Source organism: Amblyomma americanum, chromosome 4 (genome assembly GCF_052857255.1).
Source record: "Amblyomma americanum isolate KBUSLIRL-KWMA chromosome 4, ASM5285725v1, whole genome shotgun sequence".
Taxonomy (NCBI): domain Eukaryota; kingdom Metazoa; phylum Arthropoda; class Arachnida; order Ixodida; family Ixodidae; genus Amblyomma; species Amblyomma americanum.
The window spans coordinates 181398372-181421081 of NC_135500.1; the positions used below are offsets into that span (position 1 = coordinate 181398372).

The 22710-nt window shown below is 44.2% G+C and overlaps 1 protein-coding gene across 4 annotated transcripts; it reads left to right on the plus strand.

Annotated features, from left to right (window-relative positions):
* The first annotated feature begins 53 nt into the window (after positions 1-53).
* On the plus strand, positions 54-22482 carry Klp64D (kinesin-like protein 64D). 4 transcript variants are annotated; one of them, XR_013313825.1, is made up of 17 exons: positions 54-187; positions 445-547; positions 627-798; positions 2357-2501; positions 2564-2648; positions 2759-2864; positions 3164-3303; positions 4811-5008; positions 6167-6341; positions 6758-6853; positions 7630-7777; positions 8704-8884; positions 9904-10140; positions 12462-12584; positions 15739-15866; positions 17487-18731; positions 18826-22482. XR_013313825.1 is itself a non-coding variant. In XM_077662491.1 (16 exons), exons 2-16 carry the CDS (start codon positions 452-454, stop codon positions 17527-17529), a joined length of 2073 nt encoding a protein of 690 aa, XP_077518617.1. In that variant the 5' UTR covers positions 68-187; positions 445-451; the 3' UTR covers positions 17530-21192. The 4 variants fall into 4 exon arrangements, 2 of the variants coding, with proteins under 2 accessions (XP_077518617.1, XP_077518616.1); XR_013313826.1 differs by having other exon boundaries at positions 17487-20220; positions 20408-20610; XM_077662491.1 differs by having other exon boundaries at positions 68-187; positions 17487-21192.
* The last annotated feature ends 228 nt before the right edge of the window (positions 22483-22710 follow it).

Genomic DNA, 22710 nt, shown 5'->3' on the forward strand with positions numbered 1-22710 from the left:
CGGTAACAACTATGCTGCGCAACTTTTTGTTTAGCTGGGGGCGCTACCGCGCTGCTATCATGCCCCCACACTGTGCTCCCATCCTGCTGCGTTTTTGTTTCGCTTTTGAATAGGTCTTGGAAACCAAAGCACGTAATCGAGAAGCTCTACCTGTGGGCCGTGATACGGTGATACATTCACTTCTAAGGTGAAGACTGGTTGTTATGTCTCAGTGTGGATCACGCTGTTGCAGTCATTAAAACATTTAGATTGTTTGTGAGTGTTGGAATAGTACCGCCTCATTTGGCACAGAAGAGCTCGATCGGTGTTTTATGACGCTGGTACACATTTTAATGATTGTTGTATTGGTAAATATTGTCGTGTAGCTGAGCTTGGGAACCGTCGTTTGGACAAGCTTCGCAACCCAAGTGAAAGCTTTTTTTTTTTCTTGTTTTGATCTTGCAGTGCGCGCATGATGTCGACCGACGCGGAGAATATTCGCGTCGTGGTCCGATGCCGTCCCCTCAGTGAAAAGGAGCAAGCTGCAGGATGTCAGGATATTGTGGCAGTAAGTCCTGCCTGTTGCTTAAAGGCTATAATGTAAGGTGTGTGTTCTCCTTGTGCTGAGTTACATGCGCGCATCGCAGGTTGACACTGTTCAAGGGACAGTCTTGGTTACCAACCCAAATGGGGCCCAGGGAGACGTACCACCGAAAATGTTTACGTTTGACACCGTCTTCGACACAAATTCCAAGCAGGTAGAGGTGTACAACCAGGCGGCCAGACCGATCGTCGAAAATGTCCTAGAAGGCTACAACGGTAAGCTACATCAGCCTGTCGGGGGGGAAAAGCTGTTGTATCGCGTACCGGCGCGCGCCCGCATACAACGGGAATGCGCGAGCGCTTTCCGGGCTTCCCTTGGTCCGAAACCGTGCTCAAACTGCTCAGACGGTCTCGGACCCAGTGCCCAGCGCTCGGGCGTTCGTGTTAAGTCTGCGGGTGCATGATGGTACGTGCGACCCAGTTCAAGTACCCCAAGATCCTTTTCTTTTGTTTTAAAATGACGTTACAAAATCATTACAAAGTTTTATTTATTGATTAAGCTTAAAAATGTAACCATACAGCTAGAAATTATGGAGTGTGTGCAGCCAGCAAAGTTTGGTAAGGCGATTCTGCCAAAAATTTGGAAAGCACCTAGTACGTAACCAGGCACTTCTATGGCTTCGTTTTATAGAGCTACACCTATTGTTATTGAGCGACGGCTTTAAACTCAATGTAATGTCGGCAACATTAGATTACCGTGCAAAGATGGTAGCATATGCAGAATGTTGCGGGTTCTGCAGAAGGTCTCGATGACTTGAAGCTATACCCTTCTAGTCAAGAGACAGGGGATTCTCAAGAGAGCTATATGTATAGTATATAAGAGAATTTTGGCTAGGTACGTATACGTGACCATTGATGTGGCTGAGCATTCCAAGTAATTTGTGTAGCATTTACAAGGGCCAGGTCGCTAGTTTCACATAACTGCCTGTTTCTGGCTTCCACTAACTGCATTGCACTTTGTAGCAGTTGGTCACTGTTGTGTTCAAAAGTGATGTGAGATTGCCATTATCAAAAACATCCCCACCCCCTACCCCCCCATAGTACAGTGCTGTCCATGCTTTCTTAACTAATCAGAAAGCGTGTATGAAAAATCAATATGCGACACATGTCTTCTATCAGCATAACTGCTGTTGGGAATGTAACGAATTTGATGGATTTGATGGCTATCGTAACTTTTGCAGTTAATTTTACTCTGTGGGATTCAGACCAGAAAACCATTGCCTTGTAGCAGCGCCACCTTTTTGCCGCTGACTTTGCCATTAATGGGTGAAGAAAAGGACGAAGAGAGATGAGCCACATGACTTGGAGCATGTGCTCTGGAATTCCAAAGCGCATTATAACAAAGCTGGTTCTCGAAGACGGCTGGGCAAGGGTCCTGTCCCCGCCTACGCTTTACAGCCAGCTCCGACGATGCATACCCAAGCGTCACCCACTTCACTCAAACTTGTGGATGTCAAATGAGGACATATAGACCACTTTTCTTACGCCACTGCCATCTCGGGGAGGTACTGCTATTTTTCACCTGGTCTGATCCTTGCCACTCTGTTTATGCTGCTGGTTGTGCAAAAACAACTGTTTGCTATGCTTTGTATAATTTTGTCATTTTGCTTATTTATTGCTTTACTGGTGGTAGTATTTTCAGATGCACTAACTTGAGGTACTTTAGGCTTTCTTTGTCACTCGTGAAAATGGCCCATAAGAGCTCAGTCTTTTTGTCTAAGTCAGTGAACTAACTTTCTTTCGCTAGTATTTATGCAGTTGGTTCTATTTGCAGGCACCATTTTTGCTTATGGGCAGACCGGGACAGGCAAGACGTACACAATGGTGGGGGATCGCTCAGTTCCAGAACTGAAGGGGATCATTCCTAACTCGTTTGCACACATCTTTGGCCACATCGCCAAAGCTGAAGATGACAAAAAGTGAGGTGTTTATTTTGTTTATTTCGTGTGTGGTCGTCTAATAAGTGGTTTATTCTCTTTAGGTTTCTAGTGAGAGCTTCATACCTAGAGATTTACAATGAAGAGGCCAGGGACCTTTTAGCAAAGGACCAAAATGCCAGGCTTGAGGTAAGCTGCTCAGACAGAACAAAGGCTTTTTTGTTACGGCATGATAAACATGCTTCAGGCTTCATGCATATGCTTCCCCAATACTTGATTCAATGCTTTGCCCTTTTCAGGTTAAGGAGAGGCCAGACATTGGCGTTTATGTCAAAGGACTTTCAAGTTGTGTTGTTAAGACAGCAGATGAATTGGATCGAATTATGACTCTTGGAAACAAGAACCGTAAGCTCGCAATAATTATTATTTTATCACCCTTTTAGGAAAGGTTGTAATGTGCACGTGGTACTAGGAGTACGCGGTAAGGATGAAAAGTGATTATTTCTTCTAGCCAGCTGAACCTGCCCTGCATATTCGTCTTTTAAAGGTATGCGACTTGTTATGAAGAGCAGATGTTCATTAAATACTAAGATACTAAAAACAGGTTGCTGTGAAGTTACCCTTGTCCACACAAAGGATGAACTCATATTAGTGTTACTACACATGGTGCTGACTGCATTATGTACGCCCTTTCCCATTCTCAGGGGCAGTTGGGGCAACCAACATGAATGCGCACAGTTCCCGCTCCCATGCCATGTTCACCATCACAGTGGAATGCAGCGAACGAGGCCTTGATGGCAGGCACCATGTGCGTGTGGGCAAGCTTCATCTTGTAGACCTGGCTGTAAGTTTCAGAGTTGGCTTGGATTTGTCTCTGTCACCCAGTGGTCATGAGCTTACTTGTACACTTGCATGCAAAGTGTTATTGTAGTTCTATTTAAGATAGGCCATATGATCATATCATAGCAAAAGAAAGAATATAGGTTTACTCAAGCAGGCATGGTGTGTCCATGACTGACGCCTGAGTGCTGAGAAGGAGCTTCATTCACTGAACCCAGTCTTACAAATTTAAACCATTTCTCGCGCCATTCGAAATCCGCGCTTCTGCGGAGAGCGCAAATCGACGTCCATCAAATTGCGTTACTCTATGTTGCATGTACCACATTACATTATCTGGTCCACCCGCGCTGCGGTCCTTCCTGTTCCTTGCCACTTTGCTACTTCAGCGGGAGGGGCAGAGAATGTCACATGGTACAGGCAACACAGAGTGATATACAATTTTATGGATGTCCCTTTGAGCTCTCCGTGGGAGCATGGTTTTCGAATGGTGTGAGAAATGGCCCAAATTTGTTGAGCCACAGCAGCGAGGGTAATCCGTTTTTAAAATTACAAAACTCGGTGTGGCTACTACCATCGGTCAGCCACAAATCTATTATTGCAATCAGACATCTATCGGTGGTATAGTTGGATACAACTTAAGAATACAATGAAGCTCTGCCCACATTCAGGACCGCCGAACAGAATTCCTCCATGACAAAAATAGGTTGTAAAAGTTTTTCTTGTTATAAAGCAAAAAGTTAAGCACGAGACAAAATTATAGGCTTAAGAATTATGATACCTCTGGCTTGTTTGATACAGTCAAACTTGACAAATCTGATTTTGTTCACTGTGGTAACTGGCCAGCAGAGCAATACAGGAAGCTGTGGACCGTGGCCAATATTACCAACTGCTGTTTTCTTAAGTTGCATTCTGCTATAGTTAAAATGTTAAATATAATAATTTAGTTGATCACTTACTAGTCAACATGATTCTCCTGTTTTGTAATGGCCGCCAACACTGCTATTACTATGCTGCAAAAAGCCTCTGTTTATCTGAAAAAAACAACAATTTCTAGAAGGTAGTGGTGGATTTTCCTGACACACCTGGTAAGCACAGTTATGGGCGATAGTGCACAAGATGCGGATTCACGCTAAAGAATTTATTGTTGTGCGGTCAGGCAAAGCTGGTCAACAAAGGTGATAGATGTTTGAGGAGATGTGTTCTGCACCCGTTGGAACTAACACCAGCTGATTAGCCAGCAGGGTAAAGCAAACATAGATTTTTTTCCGCTAACCCGCATCCGGTTAGCTTAGTCAATGACTGTCCATTAAAAAAATGTATCAGTCAATAAAATTGTTACCTAATACACAAGTAGCCTGTATATGATGTATACCGGCTTATACCACATTCAAAGTTCATGTTGTGAAACTGCATGCATTTTATTCATTTTACTATGCCAGATCCTATTACCGTCTCATTTAGAACAAAAGTTAATTGAAAATATGCATGTGTTCTTGTTCTTGCTTTTCCAGGGCTCTGAGCGCCAGAGCAAAACAGGCTCTTCAGGCCAGAGACTGCGAGAAGCATCCAAAATCAACTTGTCTCTGTCTACGCTTGGCAATGTTATTTCTGCACTAGTTGATGGCAAAAGCACACATGTGCCCTATCGGAACTCAAAGCTGACCCGCCTGCTGCAAGACTCACTTGGTGGGAATTCTAAGACTCTCATGGCAAGTTAATTTTTGCTTACTGCTTATATTAGGAGTTTACTAGGTCTTGCTAAACATATTGCTCGCACAGAGCTGAAAATGAAACAGCTGTATTCTTTAGATGCTTACATAGGGAAACCGAAAGTTGGGCGAGTTGGTGCACGTTCGTGATGAAAAATAGTGCGAAGGGAACACGGATTGTGAATATCATTTCTTAGTCTCCGCTTTGCAATGATAAAAGTTTCTTTACGCTAATTTCTTCCTTCCCGTAGCGATTAGTAACACTTGGTCCTTGCGTTGCTTTTTAACCTTCAATTACGGCTTCTGAGGGCAGCCTGCTTGTTTTATGTTTTTCAGTGTGCCATGTATAAATTGCATACATTCAGCAATGAACCTCAATTGCGAGTTAGTGCTTGTCTGCGTTGTCCTGTCTGTCCTTCATGTTCCCTTCACGCTATTTTTTCATCATGAGTTTACGTAAGGAGCTTTGACTTTCGATTTGGATAGCAGAGAGCATAGTTTCAACCTGAGGCTAAATTACAAGAATTTTTGAAAGTGCAGTGGGCACATTGCATTGGCAGTAGCTGCAGTATATTTGCGGTCTCAAGGTACAGTGGAGATAAGTAGTACATGGATCAAAATGACTTCTTTTCAGTGTCACTGACTAGGAGATAGCATACACCCATTCAAATTTAGAGATTAAGGCTGAACAGATTAGCATTGTTTGCTACATTGTTGACTTACCATTGGATGCATCTGTGTCTAGTTGGGAAAATGAATCACTTGTGCTCAGGCACATTTAGTCAGTAGCACGGGCATCCAAGAAATCCAGGTGTTGCTGGTGTTGACCATACTCATTGAAAATTGTGTCCCTTTACTCTAGCGGTATATTAAAATGTTTAGAAACAGTGCAAAGAACACGTAAACAACAAGAAGAAACGTTTACAGACAAGACAGTGCCCATCTTGTCTGGAAGCGTTTCTTTTCGTCATCTCTTTTTTGCACTGTTCCTACGAGTTCAACATGAACCAACTAGCCCGAACCAGAACTTTAACTGAAGTTCATGCTCTTATAGCACGCACATAGATGCTGCAAGAACTTGCTCTCACAGTAGTGCCAGGAAACCTAAGTGCAACTCTCTTCAAGCATTTGTTTGATCTTTCGACATGTTATTTCCAGTGCACCAACATTGGCCCTGCTGACTACAACTACGATGAAACAATCAGTGCACTGCGGTATGCCAACCGAGCCAAAAACATAAAGAATAAGGCCCGCATCAACGAAGATCCAAAGGATGCATTGCTTCGTCAGTTTCAGAAGGAAATTGAGGACCTCAGAAAACAGCTGCAAGAAGGTGCCTTGTTTCTTTTTTTATGTATAAATGTGCACTCAGCAATAGTTCACAGCTTCTGTTGTTCAACTGACTCCTGTTTATGTAAGCTTTACATAAATTAAAAATTAATTACACATTTGAATTGGTAATTACTAGGATATTTTGGCCATGTGGCAGCATCGTACAGTTAAGTTAAATTATTTTTGTTTATTTCATGCCATCAAGCACACAGTAAATGTGCACAGAAGGCTTCTTACAGTCCACTATGTTTAAGTAGCTTCCAGGGACAATACTGTACGTAGATGGCAAGATGACCCAACAGTTTGCATTTGTCAGACTGGGTGCTGAGAATTTCAACCCTTGTTGTTAGTGATGTAGCAGAGTGAAAATTCCATAGAGTCATAACTTACCTTGTTTATGATTGATTACTATTTTAGGAGCTGATGATTCAACGCCAGAAGATGACAGCAGTGAAGAGGCTAGTGGCGGTGATGACAGCAGTGATAAAAAGGACAAACGGAAACGCAAGAAAGGTCTATAAAGCATATATTAATTTTTGTACTTAAAAGTGTTTCTTTGCAAATAGAAGGAATTGTGATGTACCTTTATGGGTTCTAGGTGATCACTGTGAAATGCTCCACTGACATGTGACAGCTAATGAAGGTCCAGACTTTCAGTGCATATTTCTCAGTTACTTGAGGGCAGTGAAAAACTTCCATGGAATATGGTGTGCAGATTACTTTCGTGATGGTGGACTTGCATGCAAAATAGAGCTCTTTGTAGTGGACTACAGTATTCAAATGAAAATAAGATAATGCCAAGGTGCTTCTTCCACTAATGGAGAGAGTAATGTATGCGCGCATTTTAACGATTTTCTTTTTGCTAGGCTTTGATTAATCATTTGAGAGTAATAGCATTTCAGCAAACCCAGAATATGGCGTCTTCTCAAAGTTATGTCAAGCTGGTGTTACTTGCTGAACACACTTTTCTGGTCCTTTGGTTCTGTCTAGAATTAATTATATACACCGTCTGACTTTTTTGCAAAGTCACTTGTAATCATTCCTCTCATACTGATAAATCAGACCATGTAAACTACTGGATTAAATTTATGCTTAACTTATTTCTGTAGCAGGGAGACAGACTACATAGAGTATACCATCATGCAAACCTCTCGTTGTGTATGTTTTTCTCATAACGGTACTCGCTGCATGCTGTGAGTCTGCATGCTTCCGGGAACAGTTTGCATTGAAACAGCATGTTCAAAACATTTGCCTTTGCGTGTGCCAAGAGGAGACGTTTGTTCTTGCAGCCATTTCAGAGGAGAAGATGCGTGAGATACAAGCACAGATTATAGCTGACCGAAAAACCCTGTCGGAGCAGAAAGACATGGCTCAAGAAGAGCGTGACCGTCTGGCCAGTGAACTTGAGATGAGAGAACAACAACTGAATACGGCAAGGTTTGTGGTCACTGCCTTGATGCCATTCATTTTTGTGCCTTTCTGTTCTTGTTTCTTGTATTCTCTATGTCTTTTTTGCTCTGCACTTGCGTGCCGTTCTGCTTCTGGGGCATGTTTCACGGAAAAATGTCATTTTGTTCCAATGTTTTCTGACTGTTGTTTGCTGCATGATGGGCACAATACTTAGGCCCCTGATAAAATTTTGAACTCACCTGTGAAGTATTATAGCAATATTGATTATGAATAATAATAATAATAATTGGTTTTTTGGGGAAAGGAAATGGCGCAGTATCTGTCTCATATATCTTTGGACACCTGAACCGCGCCATAAGGGAAGGGATAAAGGAGGGAGTGAAAGAAGAAAGGAAGAATAGGTGCCGTAGTGGAGGGCTCCGGCATAATTTAGACCACCTGGGGATCTTTAACGTGCACTGACATCGCACAGCACACGGGCGCCTTAGCGTTTTTCCTCCATAAAAACGCAGCCGCCGCGGTCGGGTTCGAACCCGGGAACTCCGGATCAGTAGTCGAGCGCCCTAACCACTGAGCCACCGCGGCGGGGCTGATTATGAAAGCTTATATCGCTTTGGAGCTCAGTAAGAACAAACAGAGTGTGGCAGTTCTCGAAAAAGCTTTTTAAGCAATGCATTTGTAGAGTTGATGATGGCGTTAATATGCAATTATGCCTTAAACTTATTTGTAAAATTTAGAGCACAACTTACCGATGTATTTGGTAATACTAGTGAGTACTCAGTATACATAAAGGCCCACCATACAAGTAGAATTCCAAGGATCATGACCAGAGGTTGTATTCAGATATTTGCATTTTTGTGCTTGCACAGAAGCAGAAATGTTTTGCTTAGCGTTCAAAGTTCTGTGAATCCCTAGAGTTTTTTTCATTTAAATCTGTTTTGTGTCACTTTTAGGGAGGAGCACGAAGGTTTGATGCAAAAGCTGCATGCTCTGGAGAAGAAGATAATTGTTGGCGGCGAGAACCTCCTTCAGAAGGCCGAAGAGCAGGAGCGACTCCTGGAAGAGAGTGCACGGGAGCTCGAAGAGCGGAAGCGGAAGGAAGCCGCTCTCAGAGAAGCCTTGGAACAGAAAGAGGTGGGTTAGGCCAGCTGCTGGACAATACCTTCAAAAGTGTGGCAGTTTGGGCCAGTTATAGTACATGGCTTCACAAAGAAGAAATGGCACGAAATAACAGGACTCTGAAAGGGAGACGTGGAATGCGCACGTTTTGTCTCCTTTTCACGACCTTTTATTTTTTGTGCTGTTTTTTGTCCATGGTACTCTCAGCTCAGCACTGTCATTTCCTTAAAGCAGTCAGTGAGGGAATGGAAACTCACAGCCTCTTGGGGAAGAGTGCAGCTTAGTTCCTGTCTGATGCTCCATTGTTTTGCATGCAAAACAATTGTCACCAAAGGAGGAAATTTAGAATTTTTTTTTTAAGTGTTAGCTTTGAATGGTACTATCAAAAACATATTTTGCCTGGCTTTCAAGGAGGGAGCTTCAGAGATGACACTGGCCGACTGTCTTGGAGAATGTATCACGGTCAGCTGAATCAGTGGTGCGCATCATGCGGACGAACTAAACTGATGCCTTGTGCATTGGTAGAAGGTTCCACCATTACTAGTATTACCATTACCATGACCAGTCAGCGAGAATGCGATTGGCTGCACAAGCAAAAGGAGAGGGCTTCTACCATGAATGAGCAGTGCGAGCAGGAACGGGTTCTCAGGCTACAAAACACAGTGCAGCGCACATGCATTCCTGCAGTAGGGCAATGTAGGCATAGCATGGAGTTAGCCTGCAAATTTTTGTACCAGTAAATGAATAATATGAGCTCCTGACTAGGTGACAGTTTGTGCAAGTATGTATGTATTCTTTGAGTTCTGCGAAGCATTCTGAATTATCACTATAGTTGAATAAACTGCTGAAGGGTTTTGGGTGAGTTGGCCTGCTGTGGTAAAAGTGGGCCACATAATGCGCAGAAACAAACACATTGAGTGGTTGCTGTGTGTCTTTCACTGTGCTCTCGTTATTCTGGCACTGCTTTTCTCATTGTTGCTACCGTGGTGTGGGTGATGGGATGATCGCCTTTAAGTGGGAACCTACTTGTCCAGGCTGAACGGCTGGACATGGAGGAGCGGTACTCCACCCTGCAGGAAGAGGCAGCCGGCAAGACGCGGAAGCTGAAGAAGGTCTGGGCGCTGTTGATGAGCGCCAAGGCTGAGATGGCAGATCTACGTCAGGAACACCAGCGGGAGGCCGAGGGGTTGCTAGAGAATGTGCGTCAGCTGAGCCGCGAGCTGCGACTCAACATGCTCCTCATCGATGCCTTCATCCCACCAGAGTACCAGGTGTGCATGTCCACCTGCTTGCTGCTGCCATATCTTCAGTTGTTTCTCATTCTTCTGTCATCATCATCGCCAACGTGACTATGCTCGCTGCAGACCACTGCAAAAAAAAAAGGCTGCTCCCATATCTCTTCAGTTAACCATGTCCTGTGCCAGCTGCAGCCACTTAATCTCACCCACTCATCTAACTTCCTGCCGTTCCTTGCTACGCTTGCCTTCTCTTGCCTGCCCAAGCCAATTTCTTCTTTATCTCGATTAGGATGTCATCGACCCATGTTTGTTCCCTGACCCCACTCTGCCCTCTTCGTGTCTCTTAATGTTACACCTATCATTTTCCTTTCCATAGCTCTATAGCACTGTTCTGTAGAACCATGTAAATATAGCAGCTTTTGAATTATTGTACTTAATACTGACTATGCAAGGCTGATGCCATAGCGGACATGAATGAAATTCGGTATTTGCTCGACTGTTTCTCAAGTAATGCATGAGAAATGATCTAACAACCTAAAGTTGTGCTGATGAGTTTGCAGGCAGCCAGCTTAATATGACCACCAAAAAACTGAGGAGTTTTCACGCTATGCTGCATAATGCGAGACCCAAGCGATAACTATTATGCCGTGCTGTGTGTATCAAAGTGCAGAGTTTCATTCTCTCCTACCGCATTGCATTGTAGCTGTGAACGCTCACACTCCATGCTATGCCGCTGCATTCCCTCTCATCCTCACTGCACAGTAATGCAGTTGGTGCTTCCTCCTTCTGTGCTGTGCTGTGCCAAGCCTGCCACGTTCCTCAACCCTTTCCCTCAAAGCCTCTTCTAACTCTCATTGCAGCGCTCCATTCCCTGCTGTGTTGCACCAATTATTTCCTTTCCCGTGCCATCGTTTTCGTTGTGCGTAAGTTTGCACTCTCCTAACCCCTCAAATTGGTTAACTATTTGGACATCTACTCCAGCATCACAGATCTGGGGTCACTAGCAGCTGTTGCTGCAAAAGCTGTTTGGTGGGAAGTTTGGGACTTGCTCGATTAATATATAGTTAAATGGATGTTAGGCAGAATGGGAAATGCTTCTAAATAGAGGAAACGTGCAGTAGCTGTCTCTCTTTCTGTGGACACCAAAAGACCACAGTGGAACAAGAGGTGGTTTAAGAGGTGGTCTAAGGGATAGAGAAATGAGGAGAGAGGGTGTAGGGGTTGCTATCACACATAGCTTCGGGCATGGGTGGTTGTGTCCAACCCATCTTGGCGCGGGTATTCTGTGCAACATGCCAAACACCTTCAGACTGTAGATGCTCCTGTGGACAACACATCAGCATATGTAGTGAAACACTGTTATTGGAAGAATGTAATTATCTTGGGCAAGTAATCAGAACAAAGAAAAACCATGAAAATGAGGCTTAGGACTTAGCTTTGTATGTAGGGAGTACTTCAGCATTGTCATCATCATCAGCCTAACCATGCTGACTGAGGATAGTGACCTCCCCCCATACCTCTCCAATCAACCTTCTCCAATGCCTTCAACATAACGTAATAATCAGCAACTTGTTTTCCCAGATGATGAGGGAAATCACGAAAAGAGAATACTAATACAGGTGCCACCCTATGGGACAAAGACTTGAGGTAGTTAGAGGGGAAAAGTGTCCATACTACAAAAGAACAAACCTCAGTTTTGTGATCAGCAGACAGGAACCTTCTGTAAAGTGTGCGTTATCAGCTGTTAGCAGCTCTCAGCATGAAGACTATGCCGAAGTTAACCTAAATGTTTTCTTGGGCCAGTATTGTACTCTAGAAAATAAGAATTAGTGATCTGCATTATAGCTAGTATATATGTGTGTAAAAGATACGAACAGGTTTAATATCCTGTGCCTTGGCTTGCATCTGCTTAGAGGGGCCCCACTACACATGCATGAGTCATCAGTTTTCTTTTCAGCCTCTTGATCAGCAGCAAGGCGCTGCTTAGTTAGGTGGGGCTGTTTCACACTTTAAATGCTTTGTCGCCAACAAGTTTTCAGAGTCTGCAGGTTTTGTTTAAACCGTACTGGTCTCATACATCAGTGCAACTTTTTAGAGGGATTTTGTCATTCAGAAATATCAGCACCTGCCTGATATGCATCAAGAAAATGATTTTCAGAAATGATGGAGTATCAGCAAGCGTATATCTTATTGCAAACAAGCGTTCATAATGATTTTTAATGGAAATGCTGAATAAATTTTTGAAGTGCAAAGATATTTTGTTGCCGTTTTTTACACAACGGATAAATTGTTCATTCTTTAGTTTTCTTTCTCTCTGAGTTGTATCTTCCTGGTATGCTTATTTATTGATGCAGGAACTGCTGGAGAGGTGTGTTCAGTGGAATGAAGACATAGGAGAGTGGCAGCTGAAGTGTATTGCTTATACAGGAAACAACATGTGCAAACAAAGTTCTCCTGATGTGGGTAAACTGCATGAGGTGAGTACCTGCTGCTGAATATTATTGATGTGTTACGGTTTTGAAGACAGATGTCATCATCATCATCATAAGCCGGAGCATAGTCGGATTGTTGTGGTTGATTATGTTTATGATGATGATGATGGTAGTTGCCTTTGAGTGAATAAACAAAAGAGAGTAAAAGCACTAAGAGATTGTAGCACTTCAAGGAAAATCTGTACATTAAAGCAAAACGATAGATTTATAATAATAAAATGGCAAGGAAAGTTACATATCACTGGTAGGCTTCAAACCCATTCCTACCTGTCGGACACGGTGTCCTGTCACTTGACACCCTTAGAGCGTGTAGAAGTGGTTGCTCCGGTCTCACGGGAGATGTCTTCCATTTAACATTGCAAGCTCAGCCACAACCCAAATACCATGCGATGAAAGGGGTTGGTCATTTGGTGCCCAGCTGTCACTGTTCGCAAGGCAGAGAATGGGTCAGAGTCCAAGGCTCACTAAACAACTAAGCTTACATAGCAGACAGACGACACAGAGCATTTACACTACACACATGCAAAGCACTAAATTTTAAAGAGGCTACAATACAAAGAAATATCTTCAACAATTCACTAATACAAGAGTGAGAGGAACAAAAGGAGTACAACTTGTTCACTGGACACTGCAGCAATACGTTGACCAGAGGGTCACAGAAGTGGCCATCCCAGATACTGGCACGCGCTCTCTTGCTGGCCCGTCGTCTTGGTAACATAAATTATGGTGAGGCATAAAAAAAAAAAAAAGAGCCTCTGCGTCTTGGTAACATATAGTATGGTGGAGCTGCCATAAAAAGAATGTAAACCAATAAGCTCCTGCCTGCACCACTGACGTATAACAGGCTTGACCCAATCGTAAAATAAATGAAAAGGCCCGAAGGCAATCCATCGTTTTGCCACCCGTAGGTGGAAAAATAAAAGAAAGGGGGGGAAATGCTACAAGCGACCCATCGCCGGGGGAACGGGCCCGGGGAGACTCCCCTGATCTCCCCTAGGACGTAGCGGAGGGGGTGGGATATAGGGTATGGGAAATTGGAATTGGGAAAGGGTTATGGGAATTGGGATGGGAATGGGGACAGCGAGATTTTGCTCTGATCCTTCGTTTGACATCGACTCCATTTCTGGCCCGCCTGGCCAGGGCAGGTAGGGCATCGAGCTTTTCCAATGGTGCGGCTCCCCCACGGGATGCACGACCACCCACTGGCTCCGACCTTCGGAGACAGGAAAGGAAGAAAAAAAAATTCCTAACTTGGGGTCCGCAGCCACCTGCTCCTCCACGATTTTAAGGGTTGGATCGGACCGGCCGGTTACTAGCCGTCGACTGTGTTTCGCGGTTTTTCAGACTCCGGAAGTGTGTGTGGTGTGGTCCGGCCAAGAGAGGCCTAGGTCGTCAGCCTATCGGCGCTTGGCCCTCGGCACCATAACCCGGTAACCCTGGGGGACCCACCTGTGCTACCTTCCAACCACCATGCACTTATTTCTTCCCCTTGCTTGCTCCACGCCTACTGAGGAGGGAGTATTCAAGGCCGGGCGCCCGGGCCACGAACCAAGAATCGGGCATCGGGTAAGATGAGCCGGGCCTACTCCACCGGTACTCCACACATCGACGGTTTTCGCACTGGTCCTACTGCACACCCTCTACCTCGGCGTCCCCAGTGGCCCCCAAGACCGGGTCAGCCTCGGCATCCGCAATATGTCACCCATCATAAGCGATCCGCAATGAGACTGCTTCCCCGAGGACATCGATTCCGAGGAGCTCGGGCTGTCGGAACCCCCGCGCGGACCTGGCCTCTATGTAGCCAGAAACCGTGCGTCGGCACGCTACCGCGCGGACCTGACCTCTTCGAAGCCAGAAACCTAGCATTAGTAGCCGTGCACGTTCCCGTGAGCGGAGGTGTTTGACTTTTGACATTCTTTTCTACCGGATTTCGTGGGTCCAACCTGGTCTGCCTCCAGGCCTGCCTCCGCACAGACAACGGACCTCACGATTCGGCTGGCCCTCACAGCCGTGGGAGTCGCTGCAGCTCCCAAGAGGATGGGCCCCGGACAACCCGTCCCCACCGCTGGCATTGCACCGGAACAAAGCCTAGTAGCCGAAACTACACCGGCCCGTATCCGGCGGCAGGGGGGGCCACGGGCAGGCCGCACAGTCGGATTTCCCCCCCCCGTCTTGGTAACAGTGGTTCTGAGCCTGAGAGCCATGCAGTAGCGTTTTCTTCAAAGAAGCCAAAACGGCATTTCTGTTGCACAAACTGGTCATCTGCGCCAAGCAGCCTCCTCTTATAGACGCACCGTGTCTGTTCTTTTCCCCAAGGCAGGCCGTGCGCAAACACAATGTCTACAGTCCAAACTCTCTCTCGCCGTTCCGCCGGGGTGCATGTCACCATTGTTCAGGCGAGGAGGAATCTTCCAGAAGTTGCGAGTTGTTTCTTCTCTGGCCGGACGTACCGCTTGTGAGCGAAGTGGAGAGGGCATTGCTTACGCGCACAAAGCACTCTCCGCTGGTAATAGGAGGCAGGTTCTCCTTTCTTCTGGAATGTTCGACAGCGTGCACAGGTGCACTTCTGTTTGTGCTGCACGAGGTTTATAAATGTGTGCTGAACTTTGTGACTCCTTTCCTCTACTTTTATGGACATTTGTAGATATATGTACTGTTAGTGTAAATTGAAACGAAAACTACCGAAGCGTTTTTTGATTTGTCACTCGAGTCCATGATGAGGCATTGGTTGCTGGCCAGTGGCTTATTGTGCACTAGGGATGTCTCTTCGTGACGAAACATGAATCGCTTCACTGGCCGGCTTGGGAGACTGTGCTGGATGCAAGGGTGTTTTATGGTTCATGCAAATTCTTAGCAGTAGAATTTTTGCCGATACCACATTTCACTGAGGATTGGTGTGTTAGCCAGTGCCACCTCCAACCAGCCTAAAACGGGATATCTTTTCTGCTAATTTTTGCTGTTGCTATGAAAAATGTGAGGAGGCAGCATCAGCTTATGATTTCACGTTCTCGGCATTTTTTGAGCCTTAAACAACTTTAGCTGTGGTCTCCCCTCTTTTGGAAGGTAGAATTTCTAGCAACACTCTGTTGCTTTTTCTCACTTAAGGATGATCACCCTTTTTTTTTGCCCATGGTTGTAGAAATCTGATCTGGACATCTCCCACGTTTACTTGAGCTACTCACCTGATGGGCTTCAGATGCCTGGGCGGCACAGGTCAGGAAGAAAGTCTGCTCGTCCAAAGACCTCACGTCCCAAGTCTTCTCGCAGGCAAGTATAGATCCTCCTCACTAACAATCCTTAGAATGTGGATTTCATAAAAATTGCTTGCAAAAATGTTAATACTTGTGAGTCAATCCGTACCTTTACAGAACAAGAGAGCAGAAAAATGGTTTTCTCAAAGCTCGAAGTTGAATGAAGGGAAAGAGGGAAGCCTCACTCTGCTGACCGATGCTTTGACAGGAGAACTTGTCTCCATCTGGGCAGTGGCGATTATCACTGAGGGGGGATCGTATAAGCCCCTCATTCTAACTGGTAGGGACAGAGATGGTAGTAAGAGAGAGACTGAAGGCAGCACATATGTTCTTCAAAAGCTCCATTCTGGCCAAGAAAGTTGTGACTTGTGATTCGGAAGTATCTGTACCTTGAGACACTTTGAAGTCTGCTCTTTTGTGTACAGGGCTGGGAGATTTCTGGTCTTTCTCTGACATCTGAAGGTTGTTTTTAGCATTTCGTTCACCTACAAAAGCAACAGTATCACCACCACCTATTGTTCTCTGATGGTGCGCTTCTCATGCAGCAGACATCACAGCAGCTACTGAATGTGCCAGAGTGAGAAAAATAAAAAAGATGCTGAAAATCGCCACTAAACAATTGGCAGCAACTTGATGTAAACGTAAGGAATGTATCCATCTCCACTTTCACGTGTGATCCCTACTTAGTGGTGTTGTGCAAGCATTTGAGGCTGCCTGGAAATCCCATAAGGAGAAAAAAAATAATGGTGTAGGAGTTCAAAACTGTGGTCTGCATGGTATGAATGCTATTCTTTTCTACTTTCTGGGTCATCCATTTTGTGATAAAATGAACTTGTAGGACAGCAGATATCACCAATAGAAATCTGTCTTTGCCACTTATGCAAGCTAGCAATCATAGGTAATGCACTTTTCACTTTGTGCACTTGCTAGATGTGTCCGAGCTGCTGTGGTGGCTCAGTGGTCATGGCGCTCGGCTGCTGACCCGAAAGACACGGGTTCGATCCCGGCTGTGGCGGTCACATTTCGATGCAGGTCAGATGCTAGTGGCCCGTGTACTGTGCAATGTCGGTGCACGTTAAAGAACCTCAGGTGGTTGAAATTATCTGGAGCCCTCCACTACGGCGTCCCTTATAGCTTGAGTTGCTTTGAGACATTAAACCCCATAAACCAAATCAGATGTGGCCTGATATGTGGCAGAGTAAGTTCGACACAAAGTTTTACTTATGTGTTTGCTGCTACTGGCTTTTAGATTTTCCTTGCTTACTTGCTCATAATGGGAAGTTCGCACAGGAGGCAACGGAATAGCCGTGTTCAGGAACTAGGTAGACATTGAAGAAAAATATGATGAAAAGTGCTTTAGTGCTGAGCACTAAAGGCAAGCAGTGCTTGTGCAATGTTTTTTTTTCAAAGTTATCGGTGTGCATGTGGGTACTGTGTGAAGGGATTGTCTGCACAGTGCATAGCTGTGTTTCTCCCCTTACACTGTGCTTACTCAAAGCTACAATTATTGTCATGGGGTTGTACGACTAAAAAAAATGTTACCCAGCGAGCAGCTGAAAAGTCAGTTTGTTTCTTGTTTCATGAACTGCAGACACCTGGATCTAATATTTGTCACCTTTGTCACCTTTCTTTTCAGAGATCACAGTGGAGTTGTCCCTCGAAGCATGCCAGAAGCCTAGCTCCTCTGATCAAATCCTTTCTTATTTATATGCTTCTGCCACTCAGGCAAACTGTGTATTGCCTTACTGTGCATGTATTGCTTTACCAACGAAACTCCTGTCATCTTCTAGGCCTGATGTCTCAGCATGCGTTAATGCTTCCAAGAATCTGAGCATAGGAGGCTGCACCATGACCACAGCCATAGTTTCCATGGTGCACTGTCACGACAAAGCATCGTGGACGTTTTAGAAGTAGCGCTTTACTTGCTGTCTAGCTGAGTATAAGATTTTCAGTGTCTGGAACATATAGCCCTTGCAGGATTTTTCCAGCCCACTCGTACATTGCGCATATAACTTTGCGACTAAAGTCTTGTGATTTATTCTTTGCTAAGCCTCATGCATTGCAGCATGAGTTTTGGTAAATAAATTATTGGTAATTACTAAGCCAGGGCTAAGTGCAATCCTGTTGCATACACTTTTCTTGCTGTCTAGAAAACAAAATGTGGCATGAACAAATGAAAGCACCAACTCCATCGTAACTTGTTTTCAGTGCACAAGCAGCTCTGCATAATAACATGATTACTGCATGAGTATGTGTGCAAAACTCTCTTTTCTTTTGTTCCAGATAGGTAACTTTGCTCTGGACAGATAATGTTCTATGATACATTTTCAACATGAGTGCAGCAGTAACATCCGAATTCATTCTTGTTTCCTAACTGGTCCCTTCTTTACTGCAGCTGGCTGCACATTCACAACTTTTTCATTTATTTATTTATTTATTTATTTCATTGTGTGAAATGGAGAGCTTGGGTATTTATGATTTGTTGAGTTGCATGCATAGGTGCATTGGTGTGCTTGATATGATTCTCCTGTACAGCTTCAAGTTGTGTTTTGTGCGCTTAAGTGCGCGGACCTCACATTTCTATGCAGCTGTGATATCTATGTGAGCAAGGTGGCTGTAATATCGTATAATGCTAGTTTAGAGATGTGATGCAAGATGTGCATGTTCCTATTTCTCAGTTCACCAAAAGTGGCGTCTATACTTGGAGACATCTTTTCTTGGCAATAAAGGGAAGGCTACAAGGGCCACAGCATCAGTAACTGTGTCAGTCTGTCAAATAGTTTGGCCACACCATTGCGCATGGCCGCCTCTCTCTCTAAAGTATCTTCACACCGTCGCTGGGGCAGCTGGCGCCATCTGTGGAAGCTTCTGGTTACTAGATGTGCATAGCAAATTAGTTCTAATAAAGAAAACATCTTAGAATGTAACTCTTAGATGCATGTTCCTGGATTGAGCATTGTCTTCAGCGTAACCAGCAGAGCGAACAAGGAGCAAAGTGGTGGATGAAATTGTGAGGATAATGAGGAATTCGAGGAGGATGGCAAAGCAGGACTGTTAGGAGGAAAGTGGAAGAGGAGGGTATAATGAGGGTAGGCAGGAGCAGTGCTGGTGCTTCAACAGCGGTGCTCAGTCTGTGGCAGCGGTGGCAGCTACTGCGAAACGCACCGCCCGAGTAGAGGCTGAGCAGCGGGAGACTGCTCTGTGCGCTGCTGTAGCTGAAACCCAGAGCAATGTCTGCTCGGCACTATGCATACCATTTTGTGGTTGCCTATGGTTCAAGTACCACAGCAGCTGTGCTCAAAAATTGTGTTACTGAGCAGCGCAATCGTTGGGCAATCAATTTTTTCCTTGACTTTCAACATTCAAAGTTGTCAGTTGTGTTCAAAATAAGCTTTAAATAATGAATATTGACCATATGCTATGTTTTAGGGAAAAACTAATAGCTTCTAGCAGGGACTATATTCTGCTACATGGGAAGAGAGGGTGTGTTTTGGCTCTGTAGATTCCACTCCATTGCCAGAAAAAGTTGTAGAGGTGTATATGCCTTTGAAGGTTCTTGTAATGCTTGCACTGCAGTCTGTTATTTCTGTTTGCACATGTTCAGCTTAGCTTCCTCTGTTCTTGAGATCAGCAAAGAACATTTCAAATCATCAATTCATGTTGTCTAATTTGTCGTACTTCCAGTAGCACTTTTATGGGTTTTTAGTGTTACCACATTTGATGCTGACAAGTCTTTTTTGCCCAGCAGGAATTGTCAAAAATAGTCATTAGGTATGAAAAATTAGTTTTTGTGAAACGGTAATTGTTGTCAGAGGCATAGCTCAGGAACTAAGTGAAATGATCATAATTACATTTTTTTTTTCACATTCTTTCATTTCTACATTATATAATGAAAGCCAAGCTTGTAGATTTTATTTTTTCACAGTATGAGATTCGGCGATGCCTCAGCATCTGTATAAGTACTAAAATCATTTCGTTTAATGTTTTTACCTTTCATTAATGTCATTGCTGGGCAAATGAGGAGTGAATTTTTTTTTTTCATCCGCTTCTATTTTGAAATTTTTAAATGCAATAGGGCTCGTTTGTGCTTTCAGAGACAAATGAAATGCAGAAAGACTATATTCAGGCACGAAGAGTGCAGTGAGAATATTTTAACTCGGGGCAGTTAAATATTTGTGGGGTTCACTATCTCTTAGGCACTTCGGTGTCCAATCTCCAAAGGTCTTTAACAAGCCCCCCGTTGTATTTCTGCCCCTCCGGCTGTCTTCTTTGTGTTTTTATGTTTGTGCTAGAGTTTGTACCATTCACATATAATTTGCCCTTGATAACATGTGCAATTTCCTGTGATCATTTTTACGCTGATCTCAGCTGTTCTTAATGAGCTCTTGAAACACATTCATCAGATGTGAAAGTAGTGCTGCAGGGCCGATTTAGGGATGGTAATGCTATTGTGTGTACTGAATGTTTCCTTGCTGTGCTCTGACATGTTGCTGTAAAGTGCAATTCAGTTGTGAAAAGATTGTGGACATGTAACCTGCAAATACTGTACAGTGTAAGCTGCTAGTAGTTGCAGGCAATTTTCCTTGAAATCATCCAGCTAGACTTAATGGTAGCCAGTTGTCTTCAGATTGATATGCTGCTCACAGGTGAGCATACTACAGAGTGCCAGTTGGTCCACTGACAAGTATAACAATGTAGTGCTGAGAGCACAAGGTAGCAAAAGGTGATGAGTTTATACCTAATAAAAAACTATAAAGGTGACCAATGTCTGTCTCAATGAATTCCACACACAATTTGAGTGTGTCGTCTATGTCTGCAAATTCTTTTTAATGCCACAGCAGCAAAACATGCAGCTTCACACTGTATAGGTTATCAAGCCTTTTTTATTAATTAGCCTGTGCCAGTCACCTTTTGCATGCTTGATAGCTGTGTGCCTCTCTAAAAAGCCAAACTGTGCTGCCCTTCTTGCATCACCCTGAGGTGAGCTCAAAACTTTTGTGGCTATGGTGGCTGTCACTATGACACCAACAGGCTGCAAGGACAAAACTGTCGCCAATGTCCAGAAGTAACCAGCGAGTGAGGCTCACTGCTAGGCTGGCCGGCGCCGATGCTACACCATCAAAACATCTACCATCCCGTGACGAAGTTCCCTTTTTTCTAGATCATATCCCTGAAGCCCCATGTTGACACCTATGGCATTTTACATTTGTTGTTGTTTCTACCATGAAAATTGGCAAGGCTGTAATTGTAGTGAATTATTGTTTGCTTTTGGGTTTTGTCCATCTCTAAAGTTTCGGCTGAAAGTGGTTGCAGGAAGCACCTGATTAAAAGAAAGATCAGCCAAGTAGAACTGCATTTTTTCATATGTATTAAGCAACTTACAGAGGTACGAAGCTGCATACTTTGCTGCACTTCAAGGCACTGCGACACCTTATTATGTTCTCAGTGAGTAGCTCCTTTGCTAACTTGTAAACTAAAACAGCTAATGTGTCACATATGTGCATGTCACCCGAAATTTAATTTTAACAGCAAGACTCCTGGAAGTGGTGAAGAAAATGCTATTAACCCTGTAATGCACAATTAATTAAAACATTAGGTAAAAGTTCTAACTTCAGCATTCGTTGCTTCTTGTTCAATCATTGCAGAAATGTAAACATCCAATAGAGTTATTAAGCAAAACATAATTACTGAATTCTTAACTTCTGAGAAGTTTAAAAGTGCACACACATACTCGGGTGAGTACAATAAATGAGTTGTGTTCAAAATCACTCCAGCATACTGATGCAACAATCCAGCACAAGAAATTTTAGGCGATATTGCCTATATAGTCTTAGCGTTTGCAAGAATGCATGCCTTTTTTTGCAGCACTTTCACTTTGCTTTTATAAATATGCCGAGAACGGGGTTCTAGGGAAGTATGAGGATTTGATAATCTTTTGCCAACAGAAACAAAGTATGTTTCCAATATCCACCATTTATTTGTATATGTATGCATCATGCGTGATACGTCAAACATTGCAGCCCCAAAGAAGTGCTTCCCAACAATCATCACCTGCGCAGCCACAAAAACTAAAGTCAGGCAAGTCTTAAAAGTCACAGTAAGGAGGAGGAATAGGTTCTCCTAGCCACTGGCATTGGAGTAGAGCTTGGGACTTGAAACCTTAGATGAGCAACGTGTTACACCCATTTCTTTCCAGTATGTGCTTGTGATCTTTGTAACAATTGGTGTTGAAGGTCAGGCTGCTAGTGAGCCGACTGGCAGAAAAAGCATATGAGAGCCACTCTCCTTTTGTCTTTGAGCATCTGCTTAATGCGGTGAATGCTTTGAGTTGTGACACGCTATAGCTATAATAATCTAGTACACTGTACTCTAGCCACAATGCCTTTTCCTCCATTGAAGGTCCCTCATCTGTGCGAAAATAGGTTAGCAACTTGACTGCAACTGTTCTAACAGCGTTGGGGCACTGTAGCCAAGAATCCGGTGTTTGCATTGCTGACCGTGCGCTAGAAATCCTCGAAAAATCCCCAGAGAAGCAACCTAGGAGGCAGGTGGGCCACATAAGTCACGTGACCTTTTGGCGTCATCACAACTTGCCCTCCAGATTGCAAGCAAACTGCCCACCATGGCAGTCTGTAGTCCAATGGCGCAAACTACAAACTGGCAGCTTCCCACACCCCCTCTTATACAGCAGGATCTTTCCGGAACAGATAGCCCCCATGTGTAAACACTGCTCAACTCCGGCCACACTCATACACATGGTGTGGACTTGTCCACATTACAACAGAGACAACGCAAACACCCCAGAGACGTGGGAGTCTCTCCTGTGTACTTCCAAGCCAGCAGACCAACGCTGGCTTACC

What these genes read in the sequence shown, in the direction of transcription:
- Klp64D (XM_077662491.1), top strand. Translation starts at nt 452, where the DNA reads ATGATGTCGACCGACGCGGAGAATATTCGCGTCGTGGTCCGATGCCGT. An exon ending in TGTCCTAGAAGGCTACAACG is followed by an intron (nt 799 to 2,356) that starts GTAAGCTACATC and finishes TTCTATTTGCAG; the next exon opens with GCACCATTTTTGCTTATGGG. An exon ending in CAGAAAACAGCTGCAAGAAG is followed by an intron (nt 6,342 to 6,757) that starts GTGCCTTGTTTC and finishes TTACTATTTTAG; the next exon opens with GAGCTGATGATTCAACGCCA.